Consider the following 22,378-nt stretch of genomic DNA (forward strand, 5'->3'; position numbering starts at 1 on the left):
AGGACATCAGAGTCAATCTCAATTCTTTAACACTGACTTGGAAATGTCTGGGTGTTTCCTCTTGCCACTGCCTGCAAAATCTCCAGGGGTCTCACTCTGGGATAATCTCAGGAAACCCAAAGGGCCCGTGATGTGTTTAGAACATTCTAGAAGAGTCAATCCAAACTCTGAACCTTTCCAAACTCCTTAATGATCTCTGCACCCCTCCTCTGACCAAAAACTTCCAATGGTGCCCGCTACTTGATACCTCTGCCTTCGGGTTGCCACCAGAGCTTTCTTTTTGAAATATCGTCCCAATCTCTACAGCACCGTCTCCCACATAGTGATAATAACAATTACAATAATAACCAAAATGAAAACAATAGCACCTATATTGATTTCTATGCAATTTGTACAACATATCTTTCTCTAATTCTTCTACAAATTCTCCAAGATAGGTATTTTAATGTGAGAAATTTCAAAAATTTGATTAGCTAATTGAAGTACACAGATTCACTAGAAATTCTTCAATTTGAATGCAAGTCTTTGCTTCTAAGTCCGTGCTGCCTCACTAAAGATTTTATTTCCATGGAACTTTCTGTCATGTTTCAGGCTCTAAGTCCCTCTTCTAATCCACCCGAGCATCCCACCATGGGAAGGCACACGGTTGGTGGAGGTGACCAGGTCAGTTCCTGGCCCGGAGAATCGGGCCTTCATATTTTTCTTTTTTGTTCATTCCGTCTCATCGGCCCCACACTGCATTATTTAGGCTTTTATAGGATCATCTTTTCAGGGCAGGGAATTGGTTTTGTTGACACACTTTTATGGATTATTTTATTTCTTACTACTATAAAAATTATAAGTCATGGTAAAAACTACAGCAGTTTTCACACAGACTGACATTGTAAACCACCAATTCCCAAGCAAACATCTGAAGTCATCGAGGAGACAACACTACTCTGTACTGTTTTCATCTAATTGAAAAGTAGAACAATCTTCGTTTTCACAGAGAACATACAGTTGTGCATTTCTATGAGTGTGGTTTTGCTTTTTTTTTTTTCCTCACATTTCGAGGTATCCAGGATGTGATGAATCTGTCTATGAAGTATCACCTCATGCAAAGAGATTGCTGTTCTGCGGAGCCTGCCTCAACTGCAATGGTTATGAATGGTGCTGCTACCATAATTAAACCCCAAATCTTTCATAATCCCACACTTTCTCTCGGGTAATGTTCAGCATTAGCTATGGATGGAAACACAACCAAGTACATGTATGTTCAGTGAGAAAGCTTAATAGGCCAGGGAAGTCGTGGGATGAAATAACAGCTCTAGCACCTCCGTGGCTAACTAATGGTAGTTTGCCTTTCTAGCTACTGCCTTGACTTGTGTTTCTCAGGACTTGAGTGTATGTATCAAGTTGTGCTTGATTAACAGTGAAATCCATAGCAAGCTTGTTTGCTATCTATCTCCATGCAGATCAACTGCTTAGTTCTAGACTAATGCTTGCTGGAGGGGGGGCTTCAATGTCCATGTTAAAACCACACAGTTGACTGGCGAGTAAAACAACTGCTGAGGCGAGGCCTCCAGGCTCTGGCCCCAGATGCACTGCTCCCAGCAGAACGGTAATGGGAAGACGGTGAGTGCAGCTCTGGGTCCAGCTTGGAGTCTGTGACAGGTTCCCGAGTCACTGTGGCCTGTCAGATAGTTCAACAGATTACGAAAACAGGCTCATGAAGACTTCCTGTGTGTGATTATTTGTTAATAGCAATGATGTAGATGATTTCTCGATGAGATGCCATATCTCCAAAGTAATCACGATGCTCCACCTTGATGTTGTGCTTTCATAAAGCAAGAGACGCACTCGCTCACGTTATGCTCAGCATACTGTAGGGCACTGATTACTGGCCATTCCTCAGTGAGGGCCCAGACTGGGCCCCATAATGACGTCCCCAAATGTCAGTCTGTGACCAGCCAGCACTCAAATCCAAACCTCTTCACCCCATATCAGCAGATATTTGTTTTGTGGGTTTTCTGTTGTTGCTGTTGCTTTTATATCACACACCCTTCTTTGTCAGTTGGACCCTCCAGGCAAACATGGTATACTCTCAACTTCTGGCTGCAGTTGGTTTGCTTGTATGCTCTTTCTAGCTCTGTTCCTCAGGTTCTCTAAGCCTCAGTGTTTCCATCTGGGAAATGGGTCTTACCTGCACATTGCTGGTCAATCTTAGCACCACCTCTGCCACAGAAAATGGTCTTTCAAATGACAGGAATTGTGTCTCCTTTATTTTACTGAACACTGAGATGTAAATCAACACGAAGACATGGTCTGCCTGTGTGAAGGCGCACAATTAGAATTGTGGGGAGAAAGGGACATCCTAGCCGGGGAGCCTCGCCTGAGGCTGAGTCCAAGGAAGGAAGGAAGGAAGGAAGGACACAGCATTTCCAGAGACAGAATCAGCCCAAAATCGCTGGGCCTGCCCCCGTTAAATTTCTTGTGCACTTACACAGGCACAAGAAAACAAAGTTCTTTCTGAGCAGCAGTGGTACTTTTAAAATGTTTGAGTTCTATAAATTATGAGAATGACACAATCTTCATTTATTACAGTGTGTTGTAAAGAATCATTTGTTCAAAGTCGTAAGCCTGCAATAGCAAGAGAAATGCCGAGATAGAGAATCTCCCTCCGTAAGATCTTCAAGACACCCATTAGTCTCCTGAAGGACAGTCATAAATCCTGCAAATTTAGCTTATCTGAAACCAGCTCCAACAGTTGTCCTGCCCACCAATCATCCTTTATAGGAGTCTCTGCTTTCAGCCCTCAGTGTACACATCCTGGGCAGAGGTGGCTGAGTGTGAAGTGTGCTTTCTCTGGAGCGAGTTGTCAGTTACCCACTGTGACCCAACTCTGTCTCTGGCATTTGAACATAACCTCTAAAAGACTATGGTTCCCTATTTATCAACATGGGTGTTGCCTTTTCTCTTCCAGTTTCCTTTCAGGAAAAAGCACACAAGCAAGAATCAGGAGCTTTAGGATTGGCATTAGCACTGACTAGCTCTGATGTCTTGAGCAAAGCAGCTGGCTCCTCAGAACCTTCCTGTGTGAAAAATGAGGGAGGTGGACAGTGGCATTTCTGGGGAGGATTTCTGGAAGGAATAAGAGTGGAGGTGGCTACGGGAAGGGAATTGCCGCTCTGCTGACAGGGTGGAGGGCAGCAGAGGGTGGGAGGCCCCTGGGGTGATAAGCTGAGCTGCGTGGGGGCAGGGACACCGCATTCTTTCTGATAGGGAGGTTTCCCCCTGGAAAGCTTTTGTGGCAAAGGGGGATCTCATTGAGCTATTAAGGGCAAAAAAAGGATCTCCAGAGCTGAGAAAGGGACATCCTAGCCAGGAGCCTCGCCTGAGGCTGAGTCCAAACAAGGAAGGAAGGAAGGAAGGACACAGCATCTCCAGAGACAGAATCATCCCAAAATCGCTGGGCCTGCCCCTGCTTGAATTCTAAGGAAATGTTGGTTTGTAATAAATAAATGCTTAGTACTTCATAAATGAAGTGCTTCGTAAATGAAAGTACTTTAGTACTTCATAAATGAAAGTAGTCACAGCAATTGATCTGGGATTGGGATGGTAAGACCCTCTAACTGCTGCGCCGCAGGTCTGGAATGGGTGTGTGGTCCTGGGGCTTGCCAGCCCATGGAAGCAAAAGGTTAGCAGTGCTCGATAAACCATTTGCAAAGTGCTAGTTCATCACCAAAATTCAGGCCACTCATAGTTTTCAAGTACATTGCCTTAGGAGAGGACGATTTCTTATCCACAGCGTGGGCTTACAGCTCTTGGATCAAACTTCACAGGAAGAGAGTGGTCATGTCAGAAGGCTAATGAGTAGCCATTCCTTGCCCAGCTAGTGTGTGGCCACCATGCTGCCACAGCACAGAGGGCCCGAGAAGGCAGTGGAAGCTCGCTAGACTGTCTCCTTCTGCCATCCGGGGGACCTAGCAGGCTCGGGTCCCCGGGTCCCGCGCACTCAGGCTGTTGGCATGCCTGCTCCTTCTGGGCTCGCAGTGTCTCTTCCATGGAGACGCAGTGGCGCTTCCTGCCTCCACAGCGATTATGCAGCCGTTTGCTACACTTTCAGTAGTAAAAATACATAGAGCCCAGTCATCTCTGCAGAGCTGAAATAGTACCCCTTTTCCCCTTGATTTAGAGGAAGTAGAGAGGGAAATGTGAACCAGGCCCAACATAAATACAAGAGCTCAAAGATCTAATTAGCTGCAGGAATCTTGGTTCCCTGCACACCTTTCGCAGAACTGCAGCTGCCAGGTCGTGAGACTGATAGTTTCTCCTTGTTGCCACAGGTATCTGAGAATGTTTCAGAAAGATGCTAACAGGACGCCACTCTGACTCTCTTGTAGGATGCTTGAAGATGATCTGAAGCTGAGCAGTGATGAAGATGACCTTGAGCCTGTGAAGACCTTGGCCACTCACTGCACCACCACTGAGCTCTACCAGGTAGGGGCAGCCAGCGCTCGGTTTGGAAGCTGAGGGGCGGGTCAGAAGGAACGGGAACGGCTCTGCAGACCTACTGCATGTGTTGTGTCTGTGCTTTGGAGAGAGGGGAAGAAGCAAAGACAGGTGCGCCACCCGAGTAGGGTGTCTCAGGCCACACGCTATCGAAGCCATGAGGAGGAGAGGCTGGGCACCTTCAGCTGCTGCGCCGAGGTCGCCAGAGGCCAGCGGTGGTTGTCTGCTCCTTTCTTGGACTGACTGATGTTTGGGGTGAGCGTAAGTTTCTTTCGGTGACTCCAGTGGGAAGTTTAGAGCCCGCAAGCAGGAGCTCGCAAGGGGATACATGGAACAGCACCACCGCCCCGTCCAGGCGCACCCCTTGAGAACCCAGCCCCAACGTCTGGAGGTTGGCACAACCTTCAGAGAAAAGGCGTTTGACAAAAACAAGCCATTTGGCGAAAACTTGCTGCTGCTCAACCTCCCTCTCTGCGTTACCTTTACAGTACTGACCAGCTAGTCTGCTGGCAGGAGTGTGTTGTCGGCATGGCCACTGGGCATCTTGCTTGGAAAGGTCAAGGGTCACTGATGTATCATGAAAACAGTCATGTGGTGTCGGGGTCAGTGATGGCAGCCTGTCTATGTGAGCGAGGACTGTTTGGAATGCAGAGTCCTCCTGGGAGCACCTATAACCCCTATAACCCCCTCTAAGAAGGGGCACACAATAGGCTTTGTAAAAACAGCACCTGGCCGCGTTCTTCACATGGTGAAGTCTATTGAGTTATGAAGCTAAAACTAGGCTGTTGGGGGAGGGGTGCTCATGTACTGGGATTTCACGATGGTTGCCAGAGACAGAATTTCATACTCAATATTTTGTGAGGAGCTTGCAAGAAAAGCTCACAAGGCTCACCTGATCGTTTCCATGGCTAATGGTTCACTACACTGGATCGCCTCCCGTTCGGTGTAATTTACGGCGTTATGCAGCCTGACTTTGATGCTGTAGCAAGAGTCGGCACGGCTGCCTCCCTGTCGTCTTTTGCTTTCTCAGCTGGGACAGTTTGGGGCACAGATGTGTCCCTGTTGCCTTCTAAGTCTGTGACAGCGCTGGCATATGTTGGAGAGCTTTGAATCCTGACTGCCCTTACTGAGTGACCTTGGTGTCTATACAAGACCTAAGAGTCTCCGAAATGGAGGTAACAATCCCACCTGCCTCTTTGGTTCCTAGTGATGAGGTATTCATCGGGTAAATGAGGCAACATCACCTGACGCTGCTTAGCACATTGGGCTGTTCCAGAATGGAGTTTGAATTGGAAACAGCGTTTTCTACTTAGTGTGTGTATACACAAACATGTTGCGATATGTTCTTTTTTAAAGTTGCAAATTAATGACATGGGGTCACCGATGCCTGCCAGTCAGCACGCTCCATTTCAACTCCTCAGCTGTTGCTCTTGCCATCGGAGATACAGAACTCTGCCCCATTCGACACTTATTGAGTTGCCATTTTCAAACCAGTCATCAGGACAGGCAGGGCCACTGGTGAGTGCGCTGGTAGCTGGCTGGAGAGCAGCACGATTCCCAGGAGGGGGTTTGGCCGGCCTAGGTGCAGGCTTCCCTCCATGCCCACATCCTACCCCTCGCCTTAGTTTCCCTTGTGGTCAGTTTTTTTTCTCCTTATTTTCTTTGGGACTAAAAGAACCCCTGAAAATGAGGGGTTAAACCAGGAATCAATTTTCATTTACAGCTGAAATGCAGTTATTGATGCTGAGCTTGCAGCTCAATAAAAGATCTAAAGATCTAGACCTTGTGCTTCTCTTTCAATACAGGCAGCCTAATCAGTCCCCACTGTTTTTTAAACAAAGAAATTGTGTTGACAAGTTTATTAAAATTACTGTCTTTACATTTTTAAGCTGTCCACCCTTTGACCTGTTAGAAAGGTTTCTAGGATGCATGGTGGCCAAACTCCAGCACCCCCCAGGAATGTGTTCCCGGGACCAGGTGAACATCTATTCAACATTCCATTGAGTGGGCTCATGATGTTGGAACGACGCGAGTCCGAGCCCATGATCTGGTGTAATCTGGGGGCAGCACGGCCTGCTATGCCCTAGGTACATCTGGGCCGGCCCCTCAGGCCCCAGTGTGCATTGGCATGAGAAGCAGCAGATCTGAGAAGTAGATAAACGAAGCAGGTATTGTCACAAAACTGCTTGTAGAGCGTGTTCATATCACTCCCCTCTTGTTACTAGATAAGTAAAACTGAAACCTTGGCAGATGAGACCCTGTGAGTCCCCACTGGTCTGTGACTGGCAAGTTCAGTTGGCAGTCAAGCTCAGCTACAGGGTGCTTTATGTGTGTACTGGGGGACTTGGGTGCTGGTGCTTCCCAGCCGCAGTGAACTTGAGCCGAAAGGTATTTCAGTGAGTGCTGGCTAGGTATGTTCTGATGTTCCCAATTTATTTAACTTCTTTCTTTTTCTGCTTGAGGATTTCCCTGATATCCTTAGATATGTGAACATGCACAGAAAACGTTGTCTTCTTGACTCTGCTCCACCATGTCACTGCTTTGATTGTGTCTGAAGATGACTGTCTCACCTCGAGCAGCTTCCTTATAGTCTGGGATCTTGAATCTGGCTTTATATTTGATCCCATTTTCTCTCTCAACTTTCTTGGAGCTCTGTATGCTATGCAATTTTCTTTCTTTGTGTTGTCATTGCTGGGCGGGCTCACTGGTGGTCTGTACCTTGATCATTGCAAATGAGACAAATTATATGGTAGCCGAAAATTGGAACTCCTGGCGACTTGGGGATCCTGTCCACCTGTGATGCCAGGCTCCAAACATAGTAGCCAAGTACAATTAAAGCCACTTTTATGTTTAAGGTTCACTAATGAAAAAAGATGCAATAAATGTTGCTCCTTCTATCAGCTGGCTCTTTTGAAGTTGATGAGCTGGATTGAACACATTTCGTGGGGACGACAGATACAATTCCCTGGCTGTAATCATTCCTATTTTTTAGCCTCCGTTCTCCCTCATCATGCTGAACAAGTTGTTTCCTCCCCAAGATTTCCCTCCATTTCCATTTACTTTGTTATCAGCCTTCAGTAACAACAGAGAGAGGGGTCAGCCTGTCAGAGCTCTAGAAACAGCAGATGGATTAGGATGAAACCAGGTGCAAAATAACTTTGAGAGAGTCTTTTAATGTAAACAGTTTATCTGTCATTGCCTTTCATTGAAATCCCCCACAAAATGATAGTGTTTGGGCTGTGAAGGCCGCAGAATGGAGCTGAATAAAAGCAGCACATTATCGTACTCTATTGGGCAATTAGAGAATGAGAGCACATTTTCATTTATTCATTAAAGACAGGAGAGTAGGGGCCCTCCCTGGGGGCACACCGGTTAAAGTGCAGCACTGCAAGTTAGCAGCAACTTCAGTTCAAGTTCGATCTCCACCCCGGAGCTGACCCACATGGCACCGCAGACCTCTCCTGGCCCGCCCGCTGCTCCCCTCAGCAGTGTCCTTCATCCATCTGCCTGTTCTGCTCACTCTGTCTCTGGGGAATCCTCTCACTGACCCTGCACCTCTGACCTGTACCCCAGTTCTCTATGCATAAATAAATAAATCTTAAGAAAAATAAAGACAGGAGAGTAAATAGGATACCATGTAAGGTTAATAGAATAACATTGGCCTTCCTAGTCCTAAGATTTTGTTTCCCATTTGACTGTATGAGCACAGAGCCTAGAGTAATAAGGAATTGCTTAGGGCCTGGATGATGTGACTTTTAATATGCCCGAGGCAAGTGTGTGACTATTTAGAAACCTGCACACCTCATTTTTTTACATTGTAATTAGGTCTTCTGCTTTTAGCGCCGAATATTTCCACTTGTACTCTCGATACATGGCCTTTTTATTGTAATCCTGAGAAAATTTGCTGCATGCACAGAGGTGGGAGCATATCAGGTGAACATCCAGTGGCCATTTTGCTTAGCTTAACTCTTCCTCACCTTGAACAGACAAGAGCCAGGCGGCAACAGAAACGGGCCCGCACTGCTACGTTCAAATCCATCGCTGGTTGGTAGGATGGGCACCCCAGCCGGTCGATACAGAGCACATGGCACTGTCTGACTGTGAACAGACGGTGATAGAGCAGCAGCCTCCTCAGGGATGCCGTAGACCACTAAGCCCATTTGCGAGGAAGCACCAAGAGGGGAAGTGTCGCCTTGTTGCCCACATCACTGCAGGAGGTGGCTGGATGTGCTTGGTCCTCTGTCCACTCCCACCCCACTTTTTGTTTGGTGCCAGCATGTTCTCCTCCTTGGGCCCCTTCATCACCCCGAGTTGGGTCCCAAACTCGCCTTTGGAGCCAAGGGCCCTGTCTCAGAGTCCTTGACAAGTCCCAGGCAAGATGTCTCGTGTACCTATGTCTATTCAAGTTCCCAAGAGTTGAGTTGAACCGGGGTTCTAGTGACTACTAGAGCAGTATGAACATCTCCTCTCAAAGCTGTGTCATAAAGCGCTTTACCAAAATGAAAATGGACCATTTTGAAATTGATATGCTAGCTTTAAAATTTTTACTGGAGCTTTGTTTAGGGCCCAGGAAGGGGTTAGTCTGTCCCCATATACCTGCTATCAGCTGAAAAGGATTGAGGCTGCAAACAGCAAAGGCCTGAACGGAGAACCCAGTCCGTCTTACTCTTAGGTAGCTCCATCTCCTCAACTTATTTAGCAACAGAAAGCATGAAGAAGAGGTTAGTGGCCTAGCTCAGAAGAATCAGCAAGGTGCAAGCAGGCAGACATTCGCCAGTTGTGGAACTTTACAAGCGGCAGGGAGCATTTGACCCACATTTCCCAGCGTGCCTCATGTGAGCCTTTAGAATATTTCCTTCCAACATCCATCCGTGTTGGGTTTGCTCACATTGGAGAACTCAAGTTCCACAACCAGCCATGGATCATGGATGTATGTCAATGCAGTCTGAAATGTTAGTGTCTCTATTAAAATGAAGAATGCCAGCCCTTAAAGCGACCTTCACCCTAGCTACCTAATTCTGCCAACAGGACAGTGGGGCACGGAGAAATCAGTTGGTAGTCGGTAGATGACTAAAGATGGATGTAGAAATCCCAAACATGTCCCCTACCAACACTAAAGATCAGTGATCAAGATCTGCTCCCATGGAGGTTTTGAGATGCTTGAATCATTGAGTAGCTACTGTGCACTGAGAACCCCACTTTTCTGGTTACACATGATAGAGAGAGAGCCCCTACCAGGTATTGATTTACTGTCCCTCAGCAGGGGACATATGCCCGCCTAGCATCAGTCGCAAGAGGGCTAGGATTGGCTGGGAGGAATAAAATTGAATTTTCAAATCCACAAACGCCAGGGGAACAGAGTAATCAAGTGCCACTTGCATTGGCCCTGCTAATGGGGAGAATAAATAACTCAAGTCAGTACCGGGCTGCTCTGCCTGGCCTGTCCATATTTACTGTACTTAGAGAATGATTAGTGTCGATGGATGACTCTTTGGAGTGAAACAAGCTCCACCAATGACAGTGCATTTTTCATTAAGTTACAATCTACCAAAACTTGAGTTATAACGAAAATCGCCAGTTGACAAATGAATCTTGCTGAAGGGTTTTCTATCCAGCAAAATAGCCAGTCCGAAGGGATCAGAGCTCTAATGGAATACATGTACTTCTGAATCCTGTCATCCCACCCCTGAGCCAGACACTCTGGAAGCCCCTACTGGTTGCCATGTGAGTGAAATATACATGCAGGGACAAGTAAGGTCTGCTGTGAGGCGGCTGTTCAACTGGCCTTGACGAGATCTTGAACGGCGGGTGGGTGAAGTTAATAACTAATCCAGGGAGCAGTGGGAAGCCAGGAAGGGTTCTGAGAAAGAGTGAGGTGATCAGATGGAGCCTCACGTGGGCTCAGAACAGGGAGACCAGGACACAAGTAGGAAGGGTTGAGCTGGCTGAGCTGTGGGAAGAACGAGGAGGCCTCAGCCTCTGCCAGAAAGGGGGGTGGAGAGTCACCTGGTGTCACTGCTCCAGACCCCTCTCTCAAGGATGTCACCGAGAGCCCCATGTATGGTTGCTTTTCCTCCCAAGTGCCTTTTCCCTCAGCAGAGTGTGTGACCCTCTTGCACTTACAAGACCCTGCCCAGTCCTCTCCACTTCCACAGTCATCCCATGTGAGTTGGCTCATCAGGGTTAATGAAGTGACTTGAGTGTAAGAGCCAGGATCCCCCACAGAGAACAAGCTTCCTCCAATCGCTTCCTATCAAGTCTATTCCTGCCCCCATCATGTCGAGCACAGGCTGACTGTTTATGCATAGAAAACAGTGAGCTCAATTGAAATGGGAAAGCTCAACTCTCTCTTTTATTTAAGATTTATTTATTTATGCATACAAGAGCTGGGGTGCAGGCCAGACATGTAGAGAGTGAGAGGATTCCCCAGAGACAGTGGGGAGAAGAACAGGCAGATTAACTGAAACACACTGCTGAGGGGAGCAGCAGGAGACTAGAGGTCTGCTGCACCATGTGGGTCAGCTCCCTGGCCAGGCATTGAACTCCTGCTGCAGTGGCTGGCAATAGCTTGACAGCCCCAAGTTTTTAACCCCTGCACTGCCAGGAAGGATCCAGTATTCTTCCGGGAAAGAACCTGTTTTGCTTCCTACAGTTTCAAGGTTCAAAATCAGGTTGGTCCCCCACACCCCGCCAGCAACCATCAGAGGCTCACAGGGACCTGGGCAGGGAGGGGGTATTTTTAGACAGCAGGCAGGCTTCCGGGGCTGCAGAGGGCCAGTGACATTCTCTCCTCTTAATCTGCAGTTGTGGCTGTGCGTGCGCTCTGCCAGCTGAAACCCCAGCCTATAGAATGTAGTGGAAGCCTCTCGCTATTTTATTCATTCCAGTGAAATCTATTTAAATGCTGTAGTTAAGCAATTCATTTTTATATTTGGGCAAGTATATGTCTCTTTAATTGATTTAACCAATTGTGTCGCTATTGATTTTGGACCATCTGAATACACCGATGATGAGTTCAGTTCTTGATAGAGGACATTCTCTTCTGAACTTAGGTAGTCGATGCAATTTACCAATACATGGAGCTACTGAAGGTATGTTCCCGCCACACAGAACAGACCATGAAAACTCAAAGAAAAGAAAAAAGGTAAAACGTAGAAACACAAAACCAAGGCAATCGAGTCTTCTCTCTTGACTCCAGAAGACTGGAAATTTTCTGAGTGATTGACTTTTCAATAGATCAGGAAGCAAGGTGTATACACGCAGCTGGGTGTCTCTGCCAGGAGAGTGCCAGCGAGGACCTGGGGAGGCACGTGGAGCAGTGCTTCCAGAATCCCATTTTATGCTTGACCGACAGCATTATCACTGATTAGGAGAGAAAGAGGTACCTGCAAACGTAACCCGGAGCCTTGCCAGGGGTCCACTACTCCACTGTCTCACAGCGTCCACCTGCTCACTTTGACAGTGTCAAACAGGAAACAGATTGCTGCGGTTGGTTTTCTTACGTTTCCTGATGCAGGGAGCAATGGCCTTTGTCTGGAGATAAGTTTGCAGCTTGCTTCTTAAAAGCCCGAGATTCTCTCAGTGATGTGTAGACTGTCTAAATTACTGTTGGGCTGGAATAAGAGTTAAGGGTATGTGCTCACTGGGGCAGAATTCTGAGGAAGCTTGCCCAGGTTGGCGAAAAAGACCAGAAAGTGGCCCTCCCTGGTGGCACAGCGGGTTAAAGCACAGCACTGAGAAGCTAAAGCCACTTCTGCATGAGTTCGATTCCCGCCTGCCCCGGAGGTGACCCCATGGCGTGGCAGACCTCTCCTGGCCCGCCCGCTGCTCCCCTCAGCAGTGTGCTTCCTCGATCTGCCTGTTCTGCTCCCCACTGTGTCCCTGGTGAAGCCTCTCACCCTCCGCATCTCTGGCCTGTACCCCAGTTCTGTATGAATAAATAAATAAATCTTTTAAAAAAGAAAAGAAAAGAAAAGACCATAAAGTACCTGCAGCCCTCCCTGCCTGCAGAAACAGGATGTTCGGTACACTGCGGAGGACGGGCGCACCCTGTTGCCGCCTTCCCTGTCCCTCCCTCCCTTCCTTCAGTGTTTCTACTTTTGTACGCTTACACTACAACTTATAATTCATGTCATTCCACGTGGCCCCGAGTCACTTCAGCTTCGGTGCAGTGAAAGGATTGTCTGAATAAGAGAGACAAAGTCCTCCTTATTCCTGGGAAGATAGATTGAGTGAATGCGCAACTACGTGCCTGTCCTTAGTTGGCTCGGCCCTGCTGAGAACATAAATTTGCTGGCTAGCAGAGTGCCAGGAAGGGCGTACTGCCGGTCATGAGAGAAGAGTCAGCTCATAAACACTCCTTGGGATGAGAGAAGTGCCTTCTTCCTGGGAATATAATTGCCCAGATGCCACAACACAGAGGATGCTCACCGCATTAGCAGCCTCGGGACTTCCCAAGCTCATGGCCAAGTGTTAGTGAGCAGGGGCCCACCTGATAGGGTGAGGGGTGAGACAACGTGCTGGAGAAGGGTGCTTTGAGGACAAGAGAAAGAGGTGCACTTGTGCACCACGGGAGCCAGGAGTCTCCTCCTCCCCAATAGTCCCTGAGAAGGCTCAGAGCAGAGGCTTATGTGAATGTGAAGGGGGTGGGGTCCCCTCCTGCTGGACAGAAGCATTCCATTCACCCCAGAACTGCTGCTTCTCTGGGGAGAGGCACAGAGTGTACCCCAATCCTTGCCAGGACAACCACAGAGCTTTCTAGCGCTGTTGAGGACGGTGGCTGCTCACAAGCACCATTGATGGATATGGGGTCAGAGTGAGTGTCAGCACTTGTCCAGTGAGGAGGCAGACTCAGCGGTGGCAGCCTTCTGGCTGAGGCTATGACCGGGAGCAGGGAAGCTGGGATGGAAGCCAGCGCTGTGCAGTTTGGTGCCCACCACAGGCATGGGCCTCGCACAGCACCATATTGTATACGCAGGCACGTTCTGCTTTCCCTTGTCGCCCTTTGTGATGCTAGAGCACCCTCCATGGCATGCTTGGGTATCGTGATAGGGAATCGTGGCGCAAAATCTGTAGAATACAGGTTTGTGAAAGTATAGAGATACTACAACTTAGCAGCATATCTGGTAACGGCCCAGCCCCTATTTCCCAATCAGTTGAAATTGCACTGATATATGTTTTTAAACTCAAAGTGAGCTGTCAGCCCAATGTCACCCTCTTTGAGCTTGGTGAATCATACCCTGCCACTTCGTTTTGATTTCTCTCCTTTCGCAAGGTCCCCACATTCTGGCACATGTATGTAGAACTTGGAATTTTCTTCTCCCCCCCCCCTCAAATATTCTTAATTTCCCAGCTGCTTCCATAACTGTATGACTTGGGGGTACAGCTTCACCCCTCCATGTGTGCACCTGCTTCACTCCCACTGTCTCCCAGCTTGTGTCCATTCCCTGCCCCTTCTCTCCCTCACCAACCTCCTCCCTGCTCCCTTCCTTCTTCTAGGCCATCTATTTTTCACCAAGTCAAAGAGTTATTTTTGCCAGCTTGTTAGCTTTCATGCCCCATAATTTCGAAAGTGGAATTTTCTCCCGTATATTTTGCAGACTGATTCTTAGACCTTAAAGGCATAGATAGTTTGCATACAAATAATGTGCTCAACTTGCCATCAAAGTCTCTTAATTGAATACTGTCTCGAGCATGCCTAGAACAGTCCAATTACAGCGAACGTGAAGGGCACAAATTGTGACCATGCGCCAGGTCTGCCAGTGACTCTCTGTGACCATTTAGCTTAGAGATTAAAGGTGATGAGCTGCTGGGGCTCTGGAATGGTCCAGAGTTAATTTTCAAAGAGAAGAGAACCTCTTGGTATAGACGTTTTCAATCAATAGCCCAGCCACCCAGAAAAAAATAATTTGAATGAAGTAGAGAAAGGCCTAAGTTTCAAAGAAGCTGGCCGCAAACATGATTACGTTCCTCCTGATCAAAGTAAAATTACTGGGTCTAATTGGTAGTCCCAAAGCATAGAGGAGATGACATTTTCAAAACATCATGTCACCGAATCAAAGCCAGGTTAAGTCACTTTGATTTCTGCCCTCCCTGACTTCCGCAACCAGAAGCCACTGTGCCATGTGCTGTGTGCGCTAAGTCTGCCAGAACAGATGCTTGCATTTAAAGGGTTGGGCAAAGGAGATCCGTGTGCGCTCCACAGTGGCATCCTCCAGTGCCACCATAACCTACTACAAAGCATCCAGGATGGGAGGCGATAAAAGGATACAGAGGCAGACTGCTGGGGCAGGCCTTCACATCCGGGCCTCGTGGCGACGGCACTTGGCCCCAGAACACACATAGTCCTTGGTTTATCATTTTCACCTGGTTTCTTCAGCTTCTCCTCCCTTTCTTACTAGTGTCACACTTGCCAAATTCCAACCTCACACACAGGTCCAAGAACATGAGGTTTGACTACCAAGCCAGAGAAAGTGCCCAGATATGAATAGGCATGTATCTTACAGTAGAAGAAGGAGAGAAGGACATAGGTGTCCAGCACTGATGCCTGAAGCTGGAAAGTGTCTCATTTATTTAAAAAGTAAGCACTTCTAGGGTCTCCCTGATGGCCTGGGAGTTAAGTCTCAGCACAATCACTGCTGCAGCCTGAGCTGGATCCTGGCCAGGGAATGACCACAGGGCGCAGCAGACCTCTCCTGGCTCCCTGCTGCCCCCTCAGCAGTGGATTTCAGTTAACCTGCTGTTGTGCTCCCCGCTCTATGTCTGGTGAAATCTCTCTCCCGCCACACCTCTGGCCTGTACCCCAGTTTTCCGTGCATAAATAAAAAATATCATGAAAGGTAATCACTTGCAAGGGCGCTGAGTCGTTCTGCTTAGGGTTCCGTATGCTCGGGCAGTGGCCTCCCAGAGTACCATGTCCAGTGTTAGGTGACACGTTGTCTCCTTTGCGTTATGATTGCCAGCCGGCTTCTCCTCATCTCTTAAACCCTCACCCACCTCCAGAGTCAGAAATCTGAAGGTGTTCAAATGGATACTTTTTGAAAGGGCCTGTACCCCCCTGCACTGTCAAAGCTCTATTTCGCCACTCCCTGCCTTCTATGTTATTTCTAACGCCTGAGAAAGTCTAGGGCAGCACTAGTTTGGTTCTGATTACCTAATTATGCTACAGAAGTATGAAAAAAATCATCACTAAAACCCTCCAGGTGCTTAAACACTTTGATAGACTGTAGTCTTTCTGCCATCAGCGCCCCCAGCTGTGTTGCTTAGCAACATTTTAATTCCAGAAGAATCGAAGGAGATGCAATCCCTGTGGAGAGGGAAACAGAAAGAAGAGGGCTGTTGACAGATGATCTGAGTTGTTTCTTCTAATATACTGTGAAGATCACTAGCTCTTTTCATGAATGATAAATGGACTGAATACAGATCAATGAGTTCAGCAATACACTGGAACCAGGCGCCGTATCTGAGGCCATACAGGCTGAGGCGTGGAGGTTCCCTCATTTTGGTGATGTGGCATCTGTTTTCTTAAAGGTTCCCCAGCAGAAGTGGATCCGAACATTCGCTTGTCCCTTGCTCTTTTCCGGTGTCTGCTAATAAAAGTGATTTTGGAATCGGCCTCCTGAGCAGGTCTGTCCTGGCAAAGGTGCGGCCAGGTGTTCCCTGTGACGCAGGCTGAAGCGTCCCTCGTAAGAGCCTAGCACAGACAGGCAACCACCAGGCAGCAGCCCGATCAAGCCCCCTGGAAAGGACTCAGGGAAAAGCTAAGACCCTCAGGCCTTGCCCCCCTGCGCATCCCCAGCAGCCTGACAGGGTCTGAAAGCTGCCTCTGCACGGGGTAGCACATCCCAGGGACAGGAAAGTGGCTTTCTGCCTCCGCAGTCTCCTGCAGCCGCCTTCGTTTTCTGAAGAGACTTTTACATTGTTGACAGTTTGGGTAACTCGTTGCAAACATTACGCCGACTGATGTCTAATTGCATTTTTCTGTTCTATTTACAGGCTGTTGAAAAGGCAAAGCCTAAGAATAATCCTGTGAAGTAAGTTCATTTTTTTATTCATTCGGAATTTTAATTTGAATGGATTCCCTGCATGTGAAAAATGGTCATGAAAGGGACCTGAGATTTGAAGTTAGGCAGTGTGCATGACAATTGAGAAGCTAAAGAAAGCACAGAAAGAACAAAGAGCCTCCAGCGACCAGTGACAGGCTCTCCTATTCCCTCTTTGGGCTGATGAAGAGAGCCCCGGGCGTGGCCACTTTATGTTAGTTAATCTGTGCCTCCAGGAAGAGATGCCAGACGCCATCGTATTCACATTTGAGGCAGAGTCCTGTGAGCACTGCGCCTGTGGCCGCCAGCCCGCCCCTACACGCAAAGCTCATGCGAATGTATTCAGTGAACTTTTCCCAGCTAACAGAGACCTGTTTCCAGGGCAGCTGATGGGGCACTTAAATTACAAAGAAGGCGCACAGTACTCTTTTTAGATAGAGGATGTGTTACACACCCTGTCTCGTCCTGGAAGGGAGCCTTTCGAATTCAGAAACACGCCTGTCTTGCCAGTTGGGTCAGTGGACGCCAACCAGGCCCGGCAGCCAGCTGGTGCAGGGAACACCTCTGTTTGCTGGGTGGCTTTAGCTTTGGTGATATCACGTGTCTGGGAACTGCGCTCAGTTTATGTCCGCCAGCTCCGTCTCCAGGAGTTCCACGTGCAGAAGTGGGAAGTCCCTTTCCAGCAACTCCTGGGACAGCAGTCCCTATAACATGCATGGCAGGAGGCTGCTGTGCTCTGTAAAAGAATTAACTTTCCCCAGTTTTGTGGACTCTGTGTTGGCCTTTCTTTGGCCACAGGATATTCCTTATCTGGCTTCGGTAGCCTCTGGACTTGACTGTGCCTCAAGAGGATTTTTAGTTATGGCGTTTTCGGCCGGGGTTTTGGTTGGGGTTCAGACCTCTACAGTCTGATTTCTTTTCTGTCTGCCTGCCTAGAAGGTTTCTCGCCTTGGCCCCATGGCAGATGACTCTGAGTTAGAGACTTAAGTTAATGACACCAGGGCCACAGACCATAGTGATGGCCTTAGCTAACTGCAAGTTCACCCTGTCCTCCAGTCTACTCGCGTGCAGATGTGTGCCCCAGCTCAGAAGGGATGGAACCAGGGCTGGGAGACTGGAAACGAGACCCTCAGTGGGACAGACATCTCCAGGTTCAAGGAACCGGCTTCAAGGAACTGACAAATGTTGATTGTCGTGTGCAAGATCAACCTAATAACAGACCGGAACCCAAAGAGGGAGAATGCACCAGAGCAAATGTGGGGGCATTCTGTGTGTGTCAAAAGTCCATCAACTCACTTCCAGTTTGAACCAGGGTCAGTCCCAGGTCCCAGCTTTGTGTGCACAAGGCGACCCACGGGCAGCAACTGGGTAGTATTAAGCCCTATTCTAAGGCGCCACACACAGGACCAGTTTTTTCCTTGAGAGGGTTCAACCAGCAGATAATTACATTTTTTACAAACTCTTGTTCATTCACAGTGCAGACACTATCTGAGGTCTAACACTTTCAGGAATATTGTGAAGAGAAAACCAGAAGACTAGAATTAGTAATAGAATATGGAGCTTTAAAAAATATATATGTATTTATATATATATGTATTTATGCACACAGAACTAGGGTACAAGCCAAAGGTGCAGGGATGGTGAGAGGCTTCACCAGAGACAGAGTGGGGAGCAGAACAGGCAGATGGTAGAAGTACACTGCTGAGGGGAGCAGCGGGTGGGTCAGGAGAGGTCTGCCGCACCATGTAGATCACCTCCTGGGCAGGGATTAAACTCATGCTGAAGTGTCTTTAGCTTCTTAGTGCTGTGCTTTACCCTGCTGCACCACCAGGGAGGGCTGAATATGGAATTTTTAATTCTTAAATATATTTTAAAATCTTAGACATAAACCTCGTCACAACCCACTGGTCAGTGTTTAGAATGTTCTTCTACTTACACAGGATATTCTCCTCAGGGCAAGTCTGGGTGTTCTGTCACACTTGGGATGCCCCACACCCAACTCATTTGTCCAGTGAGTTGGCTCCATCCAGACACTTTCAGAAAAGAGGCACCTCCAAGACTTCAACTCAGGGCCACGAATTTCAGGTCTAGCTCATGGTTCACTTATAGTGTGTGAGCACAGGGCTGAGGCAGAAGGCTTTTGTAGGTTTTCTTTGTTGTGGTTCTGGGATCCCCAAGTACATTGAGGGTTCCATCCATGTTTTCTGAATCAGTGAACAAGCAGACACTTTGGACAACTCCCAGGAAACAGTACTTCCAGGAAGCTGCCCCAGGGACTTAGTAAGCCTGTGAGTGTCAAGTCACAAGGCCCGTGTGTTGTGACCCACCAAGTGGCTCCATCCTTGTTCGTCTAGTCTTGACACAGGTAGAATATCCTCACATTGTTCTGGTGCATTCTCGCTCTTTTGGATCTGATCAATTACTGGGTTTATCTTGCACACAGCAATCAACATTTCTTTGTCTGTTTGAGCATACAATACCAAGTATGCATTCTTGCCTGGAAAGCAAAGGTCTGGATGCATCATTTCCAGCCTCATCCCCAACACAAATTGGTGGAGATGATTAGACGTGCGATTTGATGACATGCTCTGGTGCAGAATTTGGCACATGATTGGGGAAACTCAAAAGAAGAATGCTTTGTGCAATGTGTGACATGTGAAAATTATAGAAATTCAAATTTTAGTGCCTATAAAGTTTTATTGGCACATAACTACACTCACTTGTTTCCATACTGTGTATGACTGGTTTTCTGCTACAATAGCAGAGCTGAATGGTTGAGTGGGGACTACAGGGGCCACCGAGCCAGGCATGTGTATGATGTGATCACTGGCAGAGAAAGTTCAATGACCTTTGCTCTAGTAGGTCAGGAAGTAAAATAAGGGGTAAACTTTTCCAGGAAGGCTGAGCTATTACCCTCTTCCCCCCCTTTTTATTTCTGACCTTTCAATTATTGAGCATTTACTAAGCCCTTATCACATGTCCAGAACTTGGTGGGGTAGAGGTATTCCCTGTGCCATTCACATTCAATGCAAAGATACTACTCTTAATCTACTGTCTCTGAAAATCATTTGGACATGAGCTCCTTTGACAAGGCAGTGATGCTTCAGAAACCAGCAAACACATTCTAGTCTCTCAAGTTGCATATAGATGTATATATTGTGAAAGACAGCTGCATTTTCTAAAATCCTCTTACTTCCCGAGATCGAAGGCTAAGTGAGCTTTCAATTAGAACGATGGCAAGTGACTCACAATATCCATTTGCTTTGTATATTTTCCTCTCTAAAGGGTCCCTCCCCCTCCCTATTTCTCAACCACTTGTTCAATTTATTTTTAATACCTTCATGGTTGTAAGCTTCTTTCATCACTATAGGGAACTGTGGTACACATTAATTACACTCCATATAAGGGAGAAATTAAATATATGCTTAGTGAATGTAAGCACATAATGTACCTAGATACACTAATGACTTTACCTTGAAACATTAAATATTACCTCTGAGGGTAAGACTCAATTGAATGTTCCTAAAATCAGCGATCAGGACAGGAGATGCCAGTGTAATTCTCAGTCTATTGGAACCATGCCGGTATCAGAGCTTGATTAGTATGTTCAAACTGTGGCTCTTTAATGTGTCAGAGGATTTCACTTGTATGTTAATGTTCTGTAGCAATTATCTCCAAGCTTTCATTGTGAGAACAGAGCCTCGGAGATGTACAGATTTCTGCTACCATATGTGACTTTGCACATACATTTTTTTTTTTCAAAAACACATTTCTGTTATTAAGACATATGTGATAGTACACTTCTGCAAATGTGAATGGCTTTTGGCTAAAAGCCATGCACTAATAAGTTGAATTGAATCTAACTGAGGTTGACATCTGTTACCAAAAAAGAGAAGAGAGAGGAGAAAAGAGAGAGGAGTGGAGAAGAGAGAGAGTAGTCATCAAGCAGAAAATGCTTGTGTGCTTTTACACTTTCACAACGTTGAACAACATGGTGGTGGTTAACTTTCACAAATCAGGAGCAGAATCCACCCTGCTTAGGAAATTACAGCTGTATTTAGGAACCCATCCATCTTCTAGATGTGGCGGTTTCATTATTGAATGTGACAAATAGCCACAAAGATTCTCCTGACCATGACGTTTGGGCATTATTCATTTACCCATCCGATGAATATTTATTGAGGATCTCCAGCATTCTGGAAACAGTAATAGATGCTGAGGAAAATGAAAAGAAAGGTGACACAGGTCTTACCCTCGAGGAGTTTCGAGTCCAGTAGGAGAGACAAAATCAATTTGTAAAGAACGAAATACCAGGTAGAGATGTTTAAGTGCGGGGACAGATAACATACAAAGGAAGCTCTAAGAAAAGGGGTGTATGGGGGGGGGCATTGCACAAGGACTTTAAGAATCTGTTCTGTGACTCTGCTCCTGAGGAGACCAGTAGTGAAAGGACACTGAGGCTTGGAAGAACTGGTGGACTTCTCCCGATGGAATAGAGGAGCACGGCAGAGGCAAATAGCATTGCCGAGCTCTAACTAGTTACTGAAGGACAGTCGTGCACGAGTCCCTGTTTAGTGAACACAGCAGCGTCTGTCGACCTCAGATGGGCCCCGAATCTGACACCAGCATGGGGTGTGAAGTGTGATAGGCCTTCCTTGCAGGCACCTCAGCTAGGTTATTTATATGGGTTACCTCTTCAAAAAGGCACAATGCCTGAAATCCTGTCTCATAATTATGATCATTAAAAGTGTACTCATTCTGGCGAAGTCTGATGTGTATGCAAACACATGTGTCATGCATCGTGTGTTTCTGCGTATACACCCGCCTGTCTACATACCTAGCTCGCGCCTTCCCCAGCCTTTCTGTGCTGTGTATTTGTTCAAAGACAGACAAGAAGCCACACCATTAGAGCTGCGACGAGAGAGACTAGGAGTGTCATGTGACTCCAAGGACGTGGCTTGGAGCCTGCTCAAGGTGACTTTGTGCTTAAGGTGACTTTGTAGTTGACTAGTGTCTCTCGCTGGGCTCATCGCAGGCAGTTGGCTCTGTGCTGTGTTTGGCCCACCACTGGTCTTGTGGGACGAGCTCCTTTAGGACACAGCAGCCTGAGCATCAAGAAGGCTTGGTGCACATGACCTCACACCTTTCCTGAAGCACCACTGCGACTCCCTACCGCCGCAGCACAGGACAGCTGGCTGTATGGGCGATTCATGGATCACAGAAGTGGGTGGTTCAGCCTGTGGGGAGGACAGTGCACCTCAGGGGCCAGCCCTCTGTGGGTTGCCTCAGAAACCTCAGGTGTAGGAACTGACCTCCAGCCTCTAATGAGAATATTCCAAGTGAGCAGATTGAACATTTCAACCATAGAAAGGAAGGGAATCTCCCAGGTGTTAAAATGATAAAATATCTCCTGTGTCTCTTACACAGTATCACACTTTAAGTAATTTCTATGCATTGTGGATGCCCAGAGGAGTGATCCGCCACACGGAGAGGCAAATTTAGGGTTATGTCCCTCCAAGTGAGAATCCTGAACCCCAGCAGACCCCAGTGAGATTCCTGGGGCCTAGTAGTAGACACCCAGACAGCGGCCCCAGCCATGCCCACAGGACAGCAGCCAACATCCAGCGGGCTCTGGCCACTTTAAGTGTAATTAAAGGAAAGAGAGCAGTGAAACATTTTTCTAGACAGCTGTGTAATCTGTGCTCTCTACATTGTTCAGATCGCAGTAGTTGGATGTAGAAGCTTCCACAGATCATCCTCACAGCTGATGACACGTGCACACATTTTGCGAACCTTTCCGAACCTTTCCATTCGCCCTCAGGGTTGAATCACGTCGGTGATGTCAG

The 22,378-nt window shown here is 47.4% G+C and overlaps 1 protein-coding gene across 1 annotated transcript in view; it reads left to right on the forward strand.

Moving 5' to 3' along the window:
* AFF2 (AF4/FMR2 family, member 2) overlaps nt 1-22,378 on the forward strand; it is a 276,581-nt gene that overhangs the window by 183,027 nt on the left and 71,176 nt on the right. Inside the window, exons 6-7 of the mRNA XM_004685860.1 lie at nt 4,383-4,479; nt 16,486-16,523. Of these exons, the coding sequence (XP_004685917.1) occupies nt 4,383-4,479; nt 16,486-16,523 (135 nt within the window). The remainder of the gene's footprint in view (nt 1-4,382; nt 4,480-16,485; nt 16,524-22,378) is intronic.

Source organism: Condylura cristata, unplaced genomic scaffold (assembly GCF_000260355.1).
Source record: "Condylura cristata isolate star-nosed mole 26May11 unplaced genomic scaffold, ConCri1.0 scaffold00019, whole genome shotgun sequence".
Lineage (NCBI taxonomy): Eukaryota > Metazoa > Chordata > Mammalia > Eulipotyphla > Talpidae > Condylura > Condylura cristata.